Source organism: Pan paniscus, chromosome 20, assembly GCF_029289425.2.
Source record: "Pan paniscus chromosome 20, NHGRI_mPanPan1-v2.0_pri, whole genome shotgun sequence".
NCBI classification, from domain to species: domain Eukaryota; kingdom Metazoa; phylum Chordata; class Mammalia; order Primates; family Hominidae; genus Pan; species Pan paniscus.
The window spans coordinates 54,781,581-54,797,633 of record NC_073269.2 but is presented as its reverse complement, the minus strand read 5'-3'; the positions used below and the strand labels follow the sequence as shown (position 1 = coordinate 54,797,633).

At 50.6% G+C, this 16,053-nt stretch overlaps 1 protein-coding gene and 1 pseudogene across 1 annotated transcript; one reads left to right on the top strand and one right to left on the bottom strand.

Moving 5' to 3' along the window:
• Positions 1–16,053, top strand: part of LOC134729637 (uncharacterized) — a 38,617-nt pseudogene that overhangs the window by 18,575 nt on the left and 3,989 nt on the right.
• On the bottom strand, positions 11,449–15,453 carry LOC103785330 (galactoside alpha-(1,2)-fucosyltransferase 2-like). Its single transcript, XM_063600476.1, has one exon. The coding sequence runs from the start codon at positions 13,348–13,350 to the stop codon at positions 12,310–12,312; it is 1,041 nt and encodes a 346-aa protein (XP_063456546.1). The 5' UTR covers positions 13,351–15,453; the 3' UTR covers positions 11,449–12,309.

Below are 16,053 nucleotides of genomic sequence, written 5' to 3'. Positions count from 1 at the left end.
TTTTTTTGTAGAGATGGGGTCTCACTATGTTACCCAGGCTGGCCTCGAACTCCTGAGCTCAAAGCGATCCTCCTGCCTCAGCCTCCCAAAGTGCTGGGATTACAGGTATGAACCATCTTGCCTGGCCTATTTACATTTATTATGTCTGTGTAATAGGCTTGCTATAGAACAATGTAATACTGTGCATTTCTTTCCAATTGCATGTTCAATGATCTCATATTGGTAGCTTGAAATTGGCCGTGGTGGCCAGGCATGGGGGCATGCACCTGTAATCCCAGCTACTCAGGAGGCTGAGGCAGGAGCATAGCTTGAAGCCAGAAGTTAAAGACCAGCCTGGGCAACATAGCAAGACCTTGTCTCTCTACAAAAAATAAAGAAAATTAGCCAGACATGGTTGCACATGTCTGTAGTCCCAGCTACTTGAGAGGCTGAGGCAAGAGGAGCCCAGGAGGTCCAGCGTCAGCTATGATCCTGACGCTGCACTCCAGCCTGAGTGACAGAGAAAGACCCTGCCTCTGAAAAATTAAAAAAGAAATCTGGGCACAGTTGTTCACGCCTGTAATCTCAGCACTTTGGGAAGCTGAGGCAGGCAGATTGCTTGAGACCAGGAGTTCGAGACTAGCCTGGCTAACATGCTGTAACCCAGTCTCTACTAAAAATACAAAAATTACCTGGGTGTGGTGGTGCACACCTGTAGTCCCAGCTACTCGGGAAGCTGAGGCACGAGAATCGCTTGAACCTGGGAGGTGGAGGTTGCAGTGAGCTGAGATCACACCACTGCACTCCAGCCTGGGTGACAGAACGAGACTCCATCTCAAGAAAAAAATTAAAAAAGTTTTTTTAAACACAAGTGTGTGAGGGTGGCTGTCCAGGGACACAAGGACACCGAAGAATGGTGATCAGTGCTTCCAGTACGGGGAAAAGTGGAACTCATTTATACAGGTAAAAATGGAGAGGTCAAACGCAGTGGCTAATGCCTGTAATCCCAGCACTTTGGGAGGCCAAGGCAGGTGGATCATTTGAGGTCACGAGTTTGAGACCAGCCTGGTCAACATAGTGAAGCCCTGTCTCTACTAAAAAAAAAAAATACAAAATTTAGCTGGCTGTGTGGTGGTGAGCACCTGTAATCTCAGCTACCTGGGAGGCTGAGGCAGAAGAATTGCTTGAACCTGGGAGGCAGAGGCGGGGTAGGGTGGAGGTTTCAGTGTTCCGAGATCGCACCACTGCACTCCAGCCTGGGCAAAAGAGCAAGACTCTGTCTAAAACAAACAAACAAAACAAACGAAAAACCAACAACAACAAAAAATGGAGATCGTGAGCAGAATGACAGCATTTTGCATACAAAGGCTAACATACAGTTATAAGATTAGATTGACAGTTATAAGATTAGATTAGGTGCAGTGGCTCACACCTGTAATCCCAGCACTTTGAGAGGGTGGCGGGCTGATCACCAGGTCAGGAGAACAGCCTGGCCAACCCTGGTGAAACCCTGTCTCTACTAGATACAAAAAATTAGCCGGGCATGGTGGCTGTGCCTGTAATCCCAGCTACTCGGGAGGCTGAAGCAGAATTGCTTGAACCTGGGAGGCAGAGGTTGCACTGAGCCAATATCGTGCCATTGCACTCCAGCCTGGGTGACAGGGTGAGACTCCGTCTCAAAAAAAGGCCGGGCGCGGTGGCTGTAATCCCACCCAGCACTTTGGGAGGCTGAGGTGGGCGGATCATGAGGTCAAGAGATCGAGACCATCCTGGCTAACATGGTGAAACCCCCATCTCTACTAAAAATTTAAAAAAATTTTTTTAAATTAGCTGGGCATGGTGGCGGGCACCTGTAGTCCCAGCTACTCGGGAGGCTGAGGCAGGAGAATGGCGTGAACCCGGGAGGCAGAGCTTTCAGTGAGCTGAGATCACGCCACTGCACTCCAGCCTGGGCGGCAGAGTGAGACTCCGTCTCAAAAAGAAAAAAAATTGTAGGCCGGGCACAGTGGCTCATGCCTGTAATCCCAGCACTTTGGAAGGCCGAAGTGGGCGGATCATGAAGTCAGGAGATCGAGACCATCCTGGCTAACATGGTGAAACCCCGTCTCTACTAAAACTACAAAAAGTAGCCAGGCGTGGTGGTGGGCGCCTGTAGTCCCACCTACTCAGGAGGCTGAGGCAGAAGAATGGTGTGAACCCAGGAGGTAGAGCTTGCAGTGAGCCAAGATCGAGCCACTTGCACTCCAGCCTGGGCTACAGAGCGAGACTTGTCTCAAAAAAAAAAAAAAGAAAAAGAAAAAAGAAAGAAATTTACTCTTTCTGGACGGGCGGGGTGAGGTGGCTCACACCTATAATCCCAGCACTTTAGGAGGCCGAGGCAGGTGAATCATTTGAGGGCTGAAGTTCGAGAGCAGCCTGGGCAACATAGTGAAACCCTGTGTCTACAAAAAATGCAAAAATTAGCTGGGCATGGTGGTGCACATCTGTAATCCCACCTATTCAGAAGGCTGAGGAATGAGAATCACTTGAGCCCAGGAGGCAGAGGTTGCAGTGAGCTGAGATCGCACCACTGCACTCCAGCCTGGGTGACAGGGCAAGACTTGGTCTCAAAAAAAATGTTTTTAAAGGCCTGGCACGGTGGCTCATGCCTGTAATCCCAGCACTTTGGGAGGCCGAGGCAGGCGGATCACCTGAGGTCAGGAGTTCAAGACCAGCCTGGCTAATGTGGTGAAACTCTGTCTTCCACTAAAAATACAAAAAATTAACCGGGCTTGGTGGCATGCGCCTGTAATACCAGCTGCTTGGGAGGGTGAGGCAGGAGAATCGCTTGAACTCAGAAGGGGTGGCTGCAGTGAGCTGAAATCATGCCACTGTACTTCAGCTTGGGCAACAGGAGGGAAACTCCATCTCAAAAAAAAAAAGAAAAGAAAATTTATTCTTTCTGAGAGCCCCTACCCATCAGGGTTTCATCTACATTAAAAGACTGCCCTCCATAGCCAGGCCTTTCTTCTCTCTCTTCCATAACCTGTCTCACCAGTCTCCAAGTCCTGATTCTTCTTTAACCTCAGAGTGATATAAAAACTTCATCGGGCACGGTGGCTCAGCCAGGCATGGTGGTTCACGCCTGTAATCCCAGCACTTTGGGAGGCTGAGGCGGGCGGATCACTTGAGGTCGGCAGTTCGAAACCAGCCTGACCAACATGGAGAAATCCCGTCTCTACTAAAAATACAAAATTAGCCGGGCATGGTGGCGCATGCCTGTAATCTCAGCTATTCAGGAGGCTGAGGAGGGAGAATCACTTGAACCCGGGAGGCAGGGGTTGTGGTGAGCCAAGATCGCACCATTGCACTCCAGCCTGGGGAACAAGAGTGAAACTCTGTCTCAAAAAACAACTTCAGCTATCTGGCCCTTTCTCTGAGTTTGCGTATTTTCTGTGAGTCCTGTGTGCACATAATAAAATGTGTATTCCTTTCTCCTGCTACCTGGCTATTATTAGTTTGATTTATATAGACTCAAATGTTTTAACCTCCAGGGGAAACATTTTAACTTCCCCGCAGTTCTGGCACTGTGAGCAGGATGCAAATCAAATCACTCTGTTTCGGAGCCTACAGATGGTTTTCTGGGACAAATGATAAATAGCTGGCAGAAAAAGGTGAGATTTCTTACCAGCTCCTTGGATCTCTGCCTGTGGGACCCGGTCCAGTAAAGGTGGTAAAAGTCTTGGTTTTTTTCCCTTTCCAAAACTGGATTAACAGGAAAAAACGTATGTGAACCAGTTTGCTTATAAAATAAATTGGTGGGCCGGGTGTGGTGACTCATGCCTGTAATCCCAGCACTGTGGGAGGCTGAGGCTGAAGGATCGCTTGAGGCCAGGAGTTCAAGAGCACCCTGGACAACACAGCAAGAGCCATCTCTGCCAAAATTTTATTTATTATTATTTTATTTATTTTTATTTATTTATTTATTCCAAGACAGAGTTTCCCTCTTGTTGCCCAGGCTGGAGTACAATGGCACAATCTCGGCTCACTGCAACCTCTGCCACCCAGGTTCTAGCGATTCTCCTGCCTCAGCCTCCTGAGTAGCTGGGATTACAGGCGTGCGCCACCACGCCCGGCTAATTTTTGCATTTTTAGTAGAGACGGGGGTTTCACCAAGTTGGTCAGGCTGATCTCAGGTGATCCACCTGTCCTGGCCTCCCAAAGTGCTGGGATTACAGGCATGAGCCACCACGCCAAGCCTTCTAAAAATGTGGAAAATAGCCGGGCATGGTGGTGTATGCCTGTGGTCCCAGCTACTTTGGAGGCTGAGGTGGGAAGATCACTTGAGCCCAGGAGATAGAGGCTGCAGTGAGTCACGATGGTGGCACTGCACTCCAGCCTGAGCGACAGAGCAAGACCTTGTCTCAAAAAAAGAAAAAAAAGACTTGTTTCCCCATCTACCTCCACTCTTTCTTCCTTTTGTCTCCTTCAATAGCACATGAAGCGATTTAAAAGAGACGAGTTAATGGGTGCAGCACACCAACATGGCACACGTATGCATATGTAACAAACCTGCACGTTGTGCACATGTACCCTAGAACTTAAAGTATAATAATAAAAAATATATATAAAATAAAAAAGAGACTTTTAGTGATTCTGAGACTCCTTGAGGAGCCCAGCCAAAGCACCACAGACTTCCTTTTTGGGGTCTTCTGTCTTCCTCACGGAGCCCCAAGAGTCGAGGGCGAGGTCTAATCCTCTGCTCTCTTTTGCACTAAACTCCCTGATCTCTTTGGCTTTTGAAGGTCCAAGGGTTACTTTCTTCTCTTTTTTTTGAGAGAGAGTCTTGCTCTTGTTGCCCAGGCTGGAGTGCAATGGCACAATCTCGGCTCACCACAACCTCCGCCTCCCGGGTTCAAGCGATTCTCCTGCCTCAGCCCACCGAGTAGTTAGGATTACAGGCATGTGCCACCACGCCCGGCTAATTTTGTATTTTTAGTAGAGACGGGGTTTCTCCATGTTGGTCAGGCTGGTTCTGAACTCCCGACCTCAGGTGATCCACTCGCCTCGGTCTCCCAAAGTGCTGGGATTACAGACATGAGCCACCACGCCGGGCCCAGGAGGGTTACTTTCTAAGGTAAGAAAACACTTGACCTTCGGTCATGGGATAACTAAGTAGTTACTGTCAATAGCTACAATTTTGAAGATAACTGACAAGGTTGGAATGAATGGTTATTACCACAGTGGGCAAATTTTATCCTCCTCATTTCTTCATGCATTTAGATAAGAAAAAACTCAGATTTCTGACTGAGCCAAGCAGAACTGACAGTAAAGTGTGCCTTGCAGCCCAGGCTGAGTGTGGGAGCTTTTGACAGCCTGTCCCTGGGCATTTCCCTCTTGGGCTTTGCCACTGGTCTAGGGGATCAGGGATTCAGCCTAGGAATGGGATCCTTGATTTCTGGGATCCAGGAGCTCTGCCTTCCAGCTATGCCTGCTTTTTCTATGGGTGAGGCTTAGGCCAGTCCTGGAAACTCCACGTGCTTTCTCGGCTTTATCTGTAAATGGACTCAGTAATCCAGTTAAAAAACAGAAAGTAGGGCCGGGAGCAGTGGCTCACACCTGTAATCGCAACACTTTGGGAGACCGAGGCAGGCGGATCATCTGAGTTCGGGAGTTCCAGACCAGCCTGACCAACATGGAGAAACACCCCCTGCCCCCCCACCACCCCATCTCTACTAAAAATGCAAAATTAGCCGGGCATGGTGGTGGGTGATTGTAATCCCAGCTACTCAGGAGGCTGAGGCAGGAGAATCACCTGAACCCAGGAGGCGGAGGTGGTGGTGAGCCGAGATCGTGCCATTGCACTCCAGCCTGGGCAAAAAGAGCGAAACTCTGTCTCAAAAAAAAGGAAAAAAAGAAAAGAAAAGAAAGAAAACCAGAACAGAAAGTGGGCCAGCACGCCTACAATCGCAACACTTTGGGGGCTGGAGGTGGGAGGCTCTCTTGAGGTCAGGTGTTTGAGATCAGACTGGGCAACAGAGGGAGAACCAATCTCAAAAACAACAAAAGAACTTACATTCTTTCTCTTTGCCTTGAGATATAAATTGATATCCTGTTTTCTTTAAAATTTGGCTGGGCCCGGTGGCTTACGCCTGTCATCCCAGCGCTTTGGGAGGCAGAGGAGGGTGGATCACTTGAGGCCAGGAATTTGAGACTAGCCTGGGAAACATGGCAAACCCCATCTCTACTAAAAATACAAAAATTAGCCAGGCATGGTGGAGCACGCCTGTATATCCCAGCTACTCAGATGGCTGAGGCACAAGAATCTCTTGAGCCCAGGAGGCAGAGGTTGCAGTGAGCTGAGATCGAGCCACTGCACTCCAGCTTGGGTGACAGAGCAAGACTGTCTCAAAAATAAATGAATAGGCTGGGTGCGGTGGTTCACGCCTATAACTCAGCACTTTGGGAGGCTGAGGCAAGAGGATCCCTTAAACCCAGGAGTTCAAGACCAGCCTGGGCAACATAGTGAGACCCCATCTTTAAAAAAAAAATGCAAAAATTAGCCAAGTGTGGTGGTGAGTGCCTGTGGTCCCAGCTACTCGGGAGGCTGAGGCAGGAGGAGCACTTGAGCCCGGGAGGCAGAGGTTGCAGTGAGTTGTGTTTGCACCACTGCACACCAACCTGGGTGACAGAGCGAGACTGTGTCTCAAAAATAAACAAATAAAATATTATAATAGAGCATATATAGAAACCTCATCTCTGGCACTTTGTATTGGCATTGCAGATGAAGTACAGGAGATGACTGATATTCAATAATGGTGCTCGGAGATTTGGTTTTCCATATTAAAAAAATATGAATTTAATATATATATACACACACACACCCCATCTGGGTTTGTGTAAATATACTCTATGATGTTCATACAACATGAAATTGCCTAATAATACATTTCTCAGAACACATCCCTATTGTTAAGTGACCCATGACCATATTGTTGAATGAATGAAAGTATTTCCAGAATTTTACTTCCTGGGACAGTGTCCATGAAATCATCTCCAGGACTACTGGCCCTGTGCCAAGGATACTGAAACCTTTCATCTCTAAGCTGCTTTCCTGCTAAGCCATGGGGTTCTCTTTTCGCTCTGTTTGTACAATCCATTCAATTAATATGCATTAGACGCTGTATGTGTTTTCCTGGTTGCTCTAAGAAGGTAACACACAACTGGGTCCCTCAAAGCAAAAGAAAATCATTCTCCTTTAGTTTTTCTTTTTTTTTTTTTGAGACAGGGTCTCGCTCTGTCTCCCAGGTTGGAGTGATCTTGGCTCACTGCAGCCTCCGCCTCCTGTTTAAGCAATTCTCCCACCTCAGCCTCCCAAGCAGCTGCGATTACAGGCATACACCATCACGCCCGGCGAATTTTTGTGTTTTTAGTAGAGATGGGGTTTTGCCATGTTAGGCAGGCTGGCCTCAAACTTCTGACCTCAGGTGACCCACCTGCCTCGGCCTCCCAAAGTGCTGGGATTACAGGTGTGAGTCATCACGCCCAGCCCATTCTCCCTTAGTTCTGGAGGCCCAGAGTTAATCTCTGCCTTTGTCATCATGTGGCTTTCCTTTCTTTGGTGTCTGTGTGGTCACCCATCATAACGGATTAGGGACACCACACACCCTACTCCAGTATAACCTGGACTTAACCAGTTACACCTACAATTATCTTACTGTAAACCACAGATAAAATTCTCAGTCCCCCAGGTAACTGAATGGACCCTCCCTCTAGACCAAGGGCATTCTAAAGTAAACCTGAAACACTAGTTCAGCCCAGGATGGGACTGGGTGGCTGGACATGCCTCATTATACCCTCCTGCCATTGTAATTCAGGCTCAGCTGACCAGTGTTTAACATCAACACAGACCTCAAGACTGACCAGGGCTGGGCACGGTGGCTCACGCCTGTAATCCCCGCAATTTGGGAGGCCGAGGTGGGCGGATCACTTGAGGTCAGGAGTTCCAGACCAGCCTGGACAACATGGTGAAACCCCATCTCTACTAAACATACAAAAAATTAGCCAGGCATGGTGGTGTGCTCCTGTTATCTCAGCTACTCAGGAGGCTGAGGCAGGAGAATCACTTGAACCTGGGAGGCAGAGGTTGCAGTGAACCGAGATTGTGCCACTGCACTCCAGCCTGGGTGACGGACTGAGGTCCTACTTGGGGCTAGGACTTTAATATATGAACTTGGCCAAGGGAGGCTGGGTGCAGTGACTCACGCCTGTAATCCCAGCACTTTGGGAGGCTGAGGCAGGAGGATAACCTATGGTCAGGAGTTCGAGACCAGCCTGGCCAACATGGTGAGACCGCGTCTCTACTAAAAATACAAAAATTAGCAGGGAGTGGTGGCAGGTGCCTGTAGGCCAAGCTACTCAGGAAGCTGAGGCAACAGAATCACTTGAACCTGGGAGGCGGAGGTTGCAGTGGGCTGAGATCGCACCACTGCTCTCTAGCCTGGGTGACAGAGAGAGTCTCTGTCTCAAAAAAATAAGACAAGGAAACTTGGCCGGGGACTTGTCACAAGTGAAACCATAAGGAACATGTGCTGTGCACTGGATACTGTCTGAGGTGCTGGGGTATGCAATCCCCTTCTTTAGGGGACTTAAGTGGCCCCTGTCCTGCTCAGCTTCCTTTTGTCCCCTTCTGGTGAGGGACAGGGCGGGCTTTTAGGTGTCTGTCCAACTTCTGCTTTGGAATTTGCAAACGCAGTAAGAAACTCAGTAAATATTTATTGATGAATTAGTGCAGCTTGTTGGCAGCTTGCCAGCTTCTGCTTGGGCTTTTGTAATGTGAAAGCTGTTGGCTGGGCACAGTGGCTCACGCCTGTCATCTCAGAAGTTTGGGAGGCCGAGGTGGAAGGATCACTTGAGGTCAGACCAGCCTGGCCAAAATGGCAAAACCCCATCTCTACTAAAAATACAAAAATTAGCTGGATGTGGCAGCGGGTGCCTATAATCCCACTTGGGAGGCTGAGGTGGGAGGACTGCTTGAACCCAGGAGGCGGAGGTTGCAGTGAGCTGAGATGGCGCCACTGCACTCCAGCCTGGGCGAAAGAGCCATCGCACTCAGCCCTCCTCCTGAGTTTTTTTTTTTTTTTCTTTGAGACGGAGTCTCACTCTGTCACCAGGCTGGAGTGCAGTGGCGCGATCTCAGCTCACAGCAACCTCTGCCTCCTGGGTTCAAGCGATTCTCCTGCCTCAGTCTCCTGAGTAGCTGGGATTACAGGCACCTGCCACCATGCCCAGCTAATTTTTGTATTTTTAGTAGAGACGGGGTTTCACCGTGTTGGCCAGGATGGTCTCGATCTCTCGACCTGGTGATCCACCCGCCTGGGCCTCCCAAAGTGCTGGGATTACAGGCATGAGCCACCGTGCCTGGTCCCTCCTGTGTTCTTTAACACCTCCCAAGCCCAAACCCTGTTACTGGCAGCAAATCCATATGGGTCTGCAGCAACCTCAATTCTTGTCTCCTTAGAAGAAAGAATTCGACTGAGGGGAATAGGCAGAAGGAAAGACCAAGGCAGCCTGGGCAATAGGCTCTCCTTTAGAGCAGGAGAGAAAGTTTATTGAAAAGCTTTAGAGCAGGGACAAAAGGAATGAAAGTACACTTGGAAGAGGGCTAAGCGGGCGACATGAAAGACAAGTGTGCAGTTTGACCTTTTGAGTTGGGGTTTTATATGTTGGCACACTTCTGGGGTCTTGCGTCCCTTCTCCCCAGTTTCTCCCTTGGGGTGGGCTGTCCACTTAGGCGGTGGCCTACCAGCGCCTGGGTGGGGAGCATGCGCAGTGTGTTTACTGAAGTTGTACGCGTGCTCACTTGAGGCGTTCTTCCCTTACCCACCGAATGTCCCCAGGAGGTCATGTACCAATTAAACTCTGCTATTTTGCCTCTTAGTGCACATGCTTGTGCCCACTCGCCGAACTCCCAAGATCTTATTGGGAAGCTGCTGATCACCAGCTTCGGGTGTTGTCTTTTCTTTTTCTTTTTTTGAGATGGAGTTTCTCTCTTGTTGCCCAGGCTGGAGTGCAATGGCGCGATCTCAGCTTGCTGCAACCTCCACCTCCCAAGTTCAAGCGATTCTCCTGCCTCAGCCTCCCAGATAGCTGGGATTACAGGCGCGCATCACCACACCAGCTAATTTTTTTTTTTTTTTTTTTTTTTTTTTGAGACGGAGTCTCACTCTGTCGCCCAGGCTGGAGTGCAGTGGCGCGATCTCTGCTCACTGCAAGCTCTGCCTCCTGGGTTCACGCCATTCTCCTGCCTCAGCCTCCTGAGTAGCTGGGACTACAGGCGCCCGCCCGCCACCACGCCCGGCTAATTTTTTTGTATTTTTTCTTTTTTTTAGTAGAGATGGGGTTTCACCTTGTTAGCCAGTATGGTCTCGATCTCCTGAATTCGTGATCCGCCAGCCTCGGCTTCCCAAAGTGCTGGGATTACAGGCATGAGCCACCGTGCCCGGCCTAATTTTTGTATTTTTATTAGAGACAGGGTTTCGCCACTTTGGCCAGGCTGGTCTTGAACTCCTGACCTCAGGTGATCCGCCCACCTCGGGCCCCCAAGTGCTGGGATTATAGGCGTGAGCCACCACACCTGGCCAGCTTCGGGTGTTTTCTATCTACTGGGAGACTACCATTCCTTGGCACCAGCTGCAAGCAATTTATTTATTTATTTATTTAATTTTATTGAGACAGGGTCTTACTCTGTTGCCCAGGCTGGAGTACAGTGGTGTGATCATGGCTCACTGCAGCCTCAACCTCCCAAGCTCAGGTGATCCTCCCACCTCAGCCTCCTGATTATCTGGGACCATGGGTGTGTGCCACCAGGCACAGCTAATTTTTGTAGAGATGAGGTTTCAATATGTTTCCCAGGCTGGTCTCGAACTCCTGGGCTCAAGGGATGCCCCTCCAACTCAGTTCTCAAAGCGCTGGGATTACAGGCATGAGCCACTGCACCCAACCTTGAAAAGGTTTCAAATGGGAAAGAGATGTGATTGGAATGTTTTCTAAACCACTGTACCTACATTTGGTGGAAATGTTTAATGCATGTAAATGATCATTGTATATGTCAAGTTTTTTTAATGTCCAAAAGGAGCATTACACCAATAAAACAGGAAAACTTGCACTGCAATTACTTAATCCAACTTGCACCCGTACTGAGCTTTCTCAGAGTGGCATTAGGTTCTCGGGGGTTAGGCAGTGCCAGGTGTGAGGTATCTTTTTCCAGTAACTGTCACACACGCTGCTGCTGAGATGGCCATGATTTGGTCTTAGTGGCCCCTGGGGGTCAGGTTGCTGCTTCCAGGATCTGAGGAGTCTTTTCTGCCCTCACTGTGACGCCTTCTTCCCCGCGCCCAGGGTGCCACCTGCACCTAAACCCCTCCCCTGTCCATTGCAGGGGAATCCCTCCTCATGGGTGTGTCCCTGCAAATCCTGTCTTCCCTGGAATTCTTTTTTTTTGAGATGGAGTCTCGCTCTGTGGCCCAGGCTGGAGTGCAGTGGTATGATCTCGGTTTACTGCAAACTCTGCTTCCCAATTCAAGCTATCCTCCTGCTTCAGCCTCCGGAGTAGCTGGGATTAGGGGCGCGCACCACCGTGCCTGGCTACTTTTTGTATTTTTAGTGGAGACTGGGTTTCGCCATGTTGGCCAGGCTGGTCTCGAACTCCTGACCTCAAGTGATCCACCAGCCTTGGCTTCCCAAAGTGCTGGGATTACAGGCGTGCCACCGCACCCGGCCCTTCCCTCACATTCTTTTGTGATAAGGCCCACTAACTCCAAAGCCAAAATTTCTAGTTGCCCAGAAAATCGAGTTCCCCTATCCTTCAGGGCAGGGATGGCTTCGTCCTGGGACATGAGTGCAAAATATCTGGGCTCTGTGATACCAGTGCTGCCAGGAAGGAGAGGGCAAAACTGCGTTTCCATTGGAAAGCAATGCCAGTGTTCCTGACGTGCTGCATACATGTGAGCAGCCGACGCCTCCCACACGGTCACAAGGCACTGGCTCTAAGCGAATTTGCTCAGCTCCCACCAGCTGCTACTGGTGTTTAGTTCTGTGGTTTGTGCATTTTGTGGTTGACATACTAAGGCACAGAGGTTGAGTCAGTTGTCCAAACTCACTCAGCTATGAAGTAGATAAGCCTGGATCCAAACTGCGTGAGGGACCGTGAGTCCATGCCCCGCACGCCCCACTCACTGCCCCTTGGGTCACAGGATGAGGACCAGGCACATGCAGGGCTGGCTAGAGGCTGTTCTGTCCAGCCTGTCCAAGGTCAGCCGCAAGGCCCACCCACTCTGGCAGGAAGGCTGCTTACGGCCTAAAGACCACGTTGAAAGGGGAGCTGGGCAGGGTGAAGTTGGCCAGGTAGACAGTGTCCCCGCCCGCGAGGTACGCGGCCCAGACCCCGAAGGTGCCCACGGTGATGATGGTGTGGTTGCACTGTGTGAGCAGTGCAAAGTCCTTGGCAGGTGAGCCCTGGAGGCCATTGCCAGCGAACACCACGTCCCCAAGGGAGCTGTTGATGCTCTCCCGGCACCAGGCCACGTCATCGCTGGTGACCACAAAGACCGGGAGGCGGCAGCAGGCCCGGAACCAGTCCAGGGCCCGCTGCAGGTAGCCCCTGTCGGCCAGCACCCCCTTCCATACGCGCGGCATGACACGGACATAGTCCCCCCGGCGCACATGGACCCCCATGAAGGTCGCCTGCCCTGCCCACTTGGCCTGCAGGCCCCGCAGGAACTTCTGGGCCTCCTCGCGCACGTGGTCGTGCAGGGTGAACTCCTGGAGGATCTCCTGGCGGAGGTGGTGGTAGAAGGTCCAGGAGCAGGGGTAGCCCGTGAGGCGGACATAGCGCCCCGGGATGTGGCGGTACTCCTCCTCCATCCAGTCGTTCAGGTGGTAGTTCTGCCAGGGGATCCTGCTGGCCGTGGCGCTGTGCAGCACTGGCAGGGTGATTCTGAAGATGGGGGCCAGGGTGCTGTGCATCTGTGCCGGGATGAAGGCGGGCCGCCCGTTCATCTTGGCCAGGGCATACAGCGTGGCGTACTCGCCCATCTGGTTCCCCAGGCGGCCCTTGGAGTTGATAGTGAACAGGCCCTCCCGGGGCAGGTGTCTGGGGGCCAGGACCACATGGGCGGAGTATGCCCAGGGCGCAGGCACCAGAGCCAGGCGCTGGTGGCAGTGAAAGATGGTGGACACCACAAAAATGGCAAAGACGAAGTAGAAGGTGGAGAAGGAAGGGTGGGTGGCCCAGAATCCCTTGACGGCTGTGGGGAGGAGAGAGGACATGGTCAGGAGGGAGGGCTGGGGGGACAGGAGTCTCTTCACCCACCCCCTGCCAAAGTCATTCATTCACTCACTCAATCCATCCAAGCCTCTGTCCTGAGCACCACAGTGCATGGGAGAGGTCTCAGAGCACAGACCCTGGGGTCTTTCCACCTGAGGCTGAGTACCTGCTGGAAGTCCCAGCCTCACCAGCACCTTGTGACTTCAGTCAAGTTACTGCACCTCGCTGAGCACAGCGGCTTGTGCCTGTAATCCTGGCACTTTGGGAGGCTGAGATGGGAGGATCACTTGAGCCCAAGTTCAAGACCAGCTTGAGCAAAAAAAGTGAGACCCTATCTTTACAAAAAAAAAAAAGTTTTTAAAATTAGTCAAGCATGGTGGCATGCACCTGTGGTCCCAGCTACTTGGGAGGCTGAGGTGGGAGGATTGCTTGAGCCCAGGAGGTTGAGGCTGCAGTCAACTGTGATTGTGCCCCCGCACTCCAGCCTGGGCAACAGAGCAAGACCCTGTCTCAAAAACAACAAGAAGTTACTGAGTCTCTCTGAGTCTGTTTCCTCACCTGCTAAATGGGGATAAGTAGATGGAACCGTTTGAAAGTGCCAATATTTAACCCAATTTTACCTACACTCATGGCCATTTCTTTTTTTTTTTTTTTTTTTTGGCGATGGAGTCTTGCTTTGTCACCCAGGCTGAAGTGCAGTGGCACGATCTTGGCTCACTGCAACCTCCGCCTCCCGGGTTCAAGCAATTCTCCTGCCTCAGCCTCCTGAGTAGTTGGGATTACATGCATGCACTGCCACCCCTGGCTAATTTTTGTATTTTTAGTAGAGACGGGGTTTCACCATGGTGGCCAGGCTGGTCTCGAACTCTTGACCTCGTGATCCACCCGCCTCAGCCTCCCAAAGTGGTGGGATTACAGGCATGAGCCACCGTGCCTGGCCTACTCACGGCCATTTCTATGGTTCTACCTCACAGAACTACCTCATGGGGTTGCTTGAAGATTAAATGTGATGATTTTGTAAAGCAGTGCCTCGCACACAGGAAATGCCCTGTATGTGTTGGAAAATCAATACCTGCAGTGGCTGGGCACGGTGGTTCACACCTGTAATCCCAGCACTTCGGGAGGCCGAGGTGGGCAGATCACCTGAGGTCAGGATCTTGAGACCAGCCTGGCCAACATGGCAAAACCCCATCTCCACTAAAAATACAAAAATTAGCCGGGCATGGTGGCGGGTGCCTGTAATCCCAGCTACTCAGGAGGCTGAGGCAGGAGAATCGCTTGAACCCAGGAGGTGGAGTTTGCAGTGAGCCGAGATTGCGCCACTGCACTCCAGCCTGGGTGACAGAACGAGACTGTCTCAAAAAAAATAAAAATAACATAAATAAAATCAATACTTGCAGAGTATTTATTACAATGCCAGGCACGGTGCTCAGGGCCAGGAAGCCAGCAGAGAACAAAACAGATAAGAATCTTTGGTGCCCGTGCAGAGGGAAAGAGCACAGGTGGGCCCAAGTTCATGGACAGGCTCTGCCTTCTGCAGGCTGGTGACCTGGAGGTGTTATTTAACTCCTCCTCTCCTCCTCCCAGAAATGGGGCTGCCACACCCCTGCACTGATAAGTGCTAAGCGTTTCCTGATACTATTAGTGGGTGTGGTGGGTTCAAGCCACCACAGACTCCTGGACTCCCTTTCCCTTGGATCTGGGTGGGCCCATTACTGCCTTGACCACTTTAATATAGTGCAAGTGAAGTTGTGTCCATTTCTGGCCCAGGACTTAAAGAACTAACAGCTTTCATGTCTTGCCTTGAGAATGTTCCCTCTGCACTATCGTGTCAAGCTGGAGAGTTCAGCTTTTGTTTTTTGAGACAGGTTCTCACTCTGTCACCTAGGATGGAGTGCCAGTGGTCTGATCACAGCTGGGCTCAAGAGATCCTTCCACCTCAGCCTCCCCAGTAGCTGGGACCACAGGCATGTGCCACCATGCCCCACTAATTCTTACATTTTTTGTAGAGATGGGGGTCTCACTATGTTTCCCAGGCTGGTCTTGAACTCCTGGGCTCAAGCAATCCTCCTGCCTTGGCCTCCCAAAGTGCTGGGATTATAGGCATGGGCCAGTTTTAGCTTTTGTATGTAGGGTTATGATTATTAATTTTTTTCTTTTCTTTTTTTTATGATAGAGTTTTTGCTCTGTTGCCCTTGCTGGAGTGCAGTGGTGTGATCTCGGCTCACTGCAACCTCTGCCTCCTGGGTTCAAGCGATTCTCCTGCATCAGCCTCCCAAGTAGGTGGGACTACAGGCACCCGCCACCACGCCCAGCTAATTTTTGTATTTTTAGTAGAGAGAAAGTTTCACCATGTTGGCCAGGCTGGTCTGGAACACTTGACCTCAGGTGATCCACCCACCTCAGCCTCCCAAAGTGCTGAGATTACAGGCGTGAGCCACCACGTCCAGCCAGCTCTTTTTTGGCAACCACTTTGAGATATAATTAATATACCATACCACTCACCCACTTAAAGTGTGCGATTTAATGGCTTTTAGTATATTTACTGAGCTGTGCAACCAGCACAATCAATTTTTGAATATTTGCATAGCCCCCCCCAAAAAACCCCACACCCTTTAACCACTCCCCACAATCTTCCCTGTTCCTTGTCCCCCCACCAAGTAATCTCCTTTCTGTCTTTATGGATTTGCCTATTCTCAATTTTTCATGTGACTGCAATCACACACTCCATGGCCTTCCGAGTCTGGCTTCCTCACTCGGCACCGTGT

What these genes read in the sequence shown, in the direction of transcription:
- LOC103785330 (XM_063600476.1), bottom strand. Translation starts at nt 13,350, where the DNA reads ATGAATGACTTTGGCAGGGGGTGGGTGAAGAGACTCCTGTCCCCCCAG.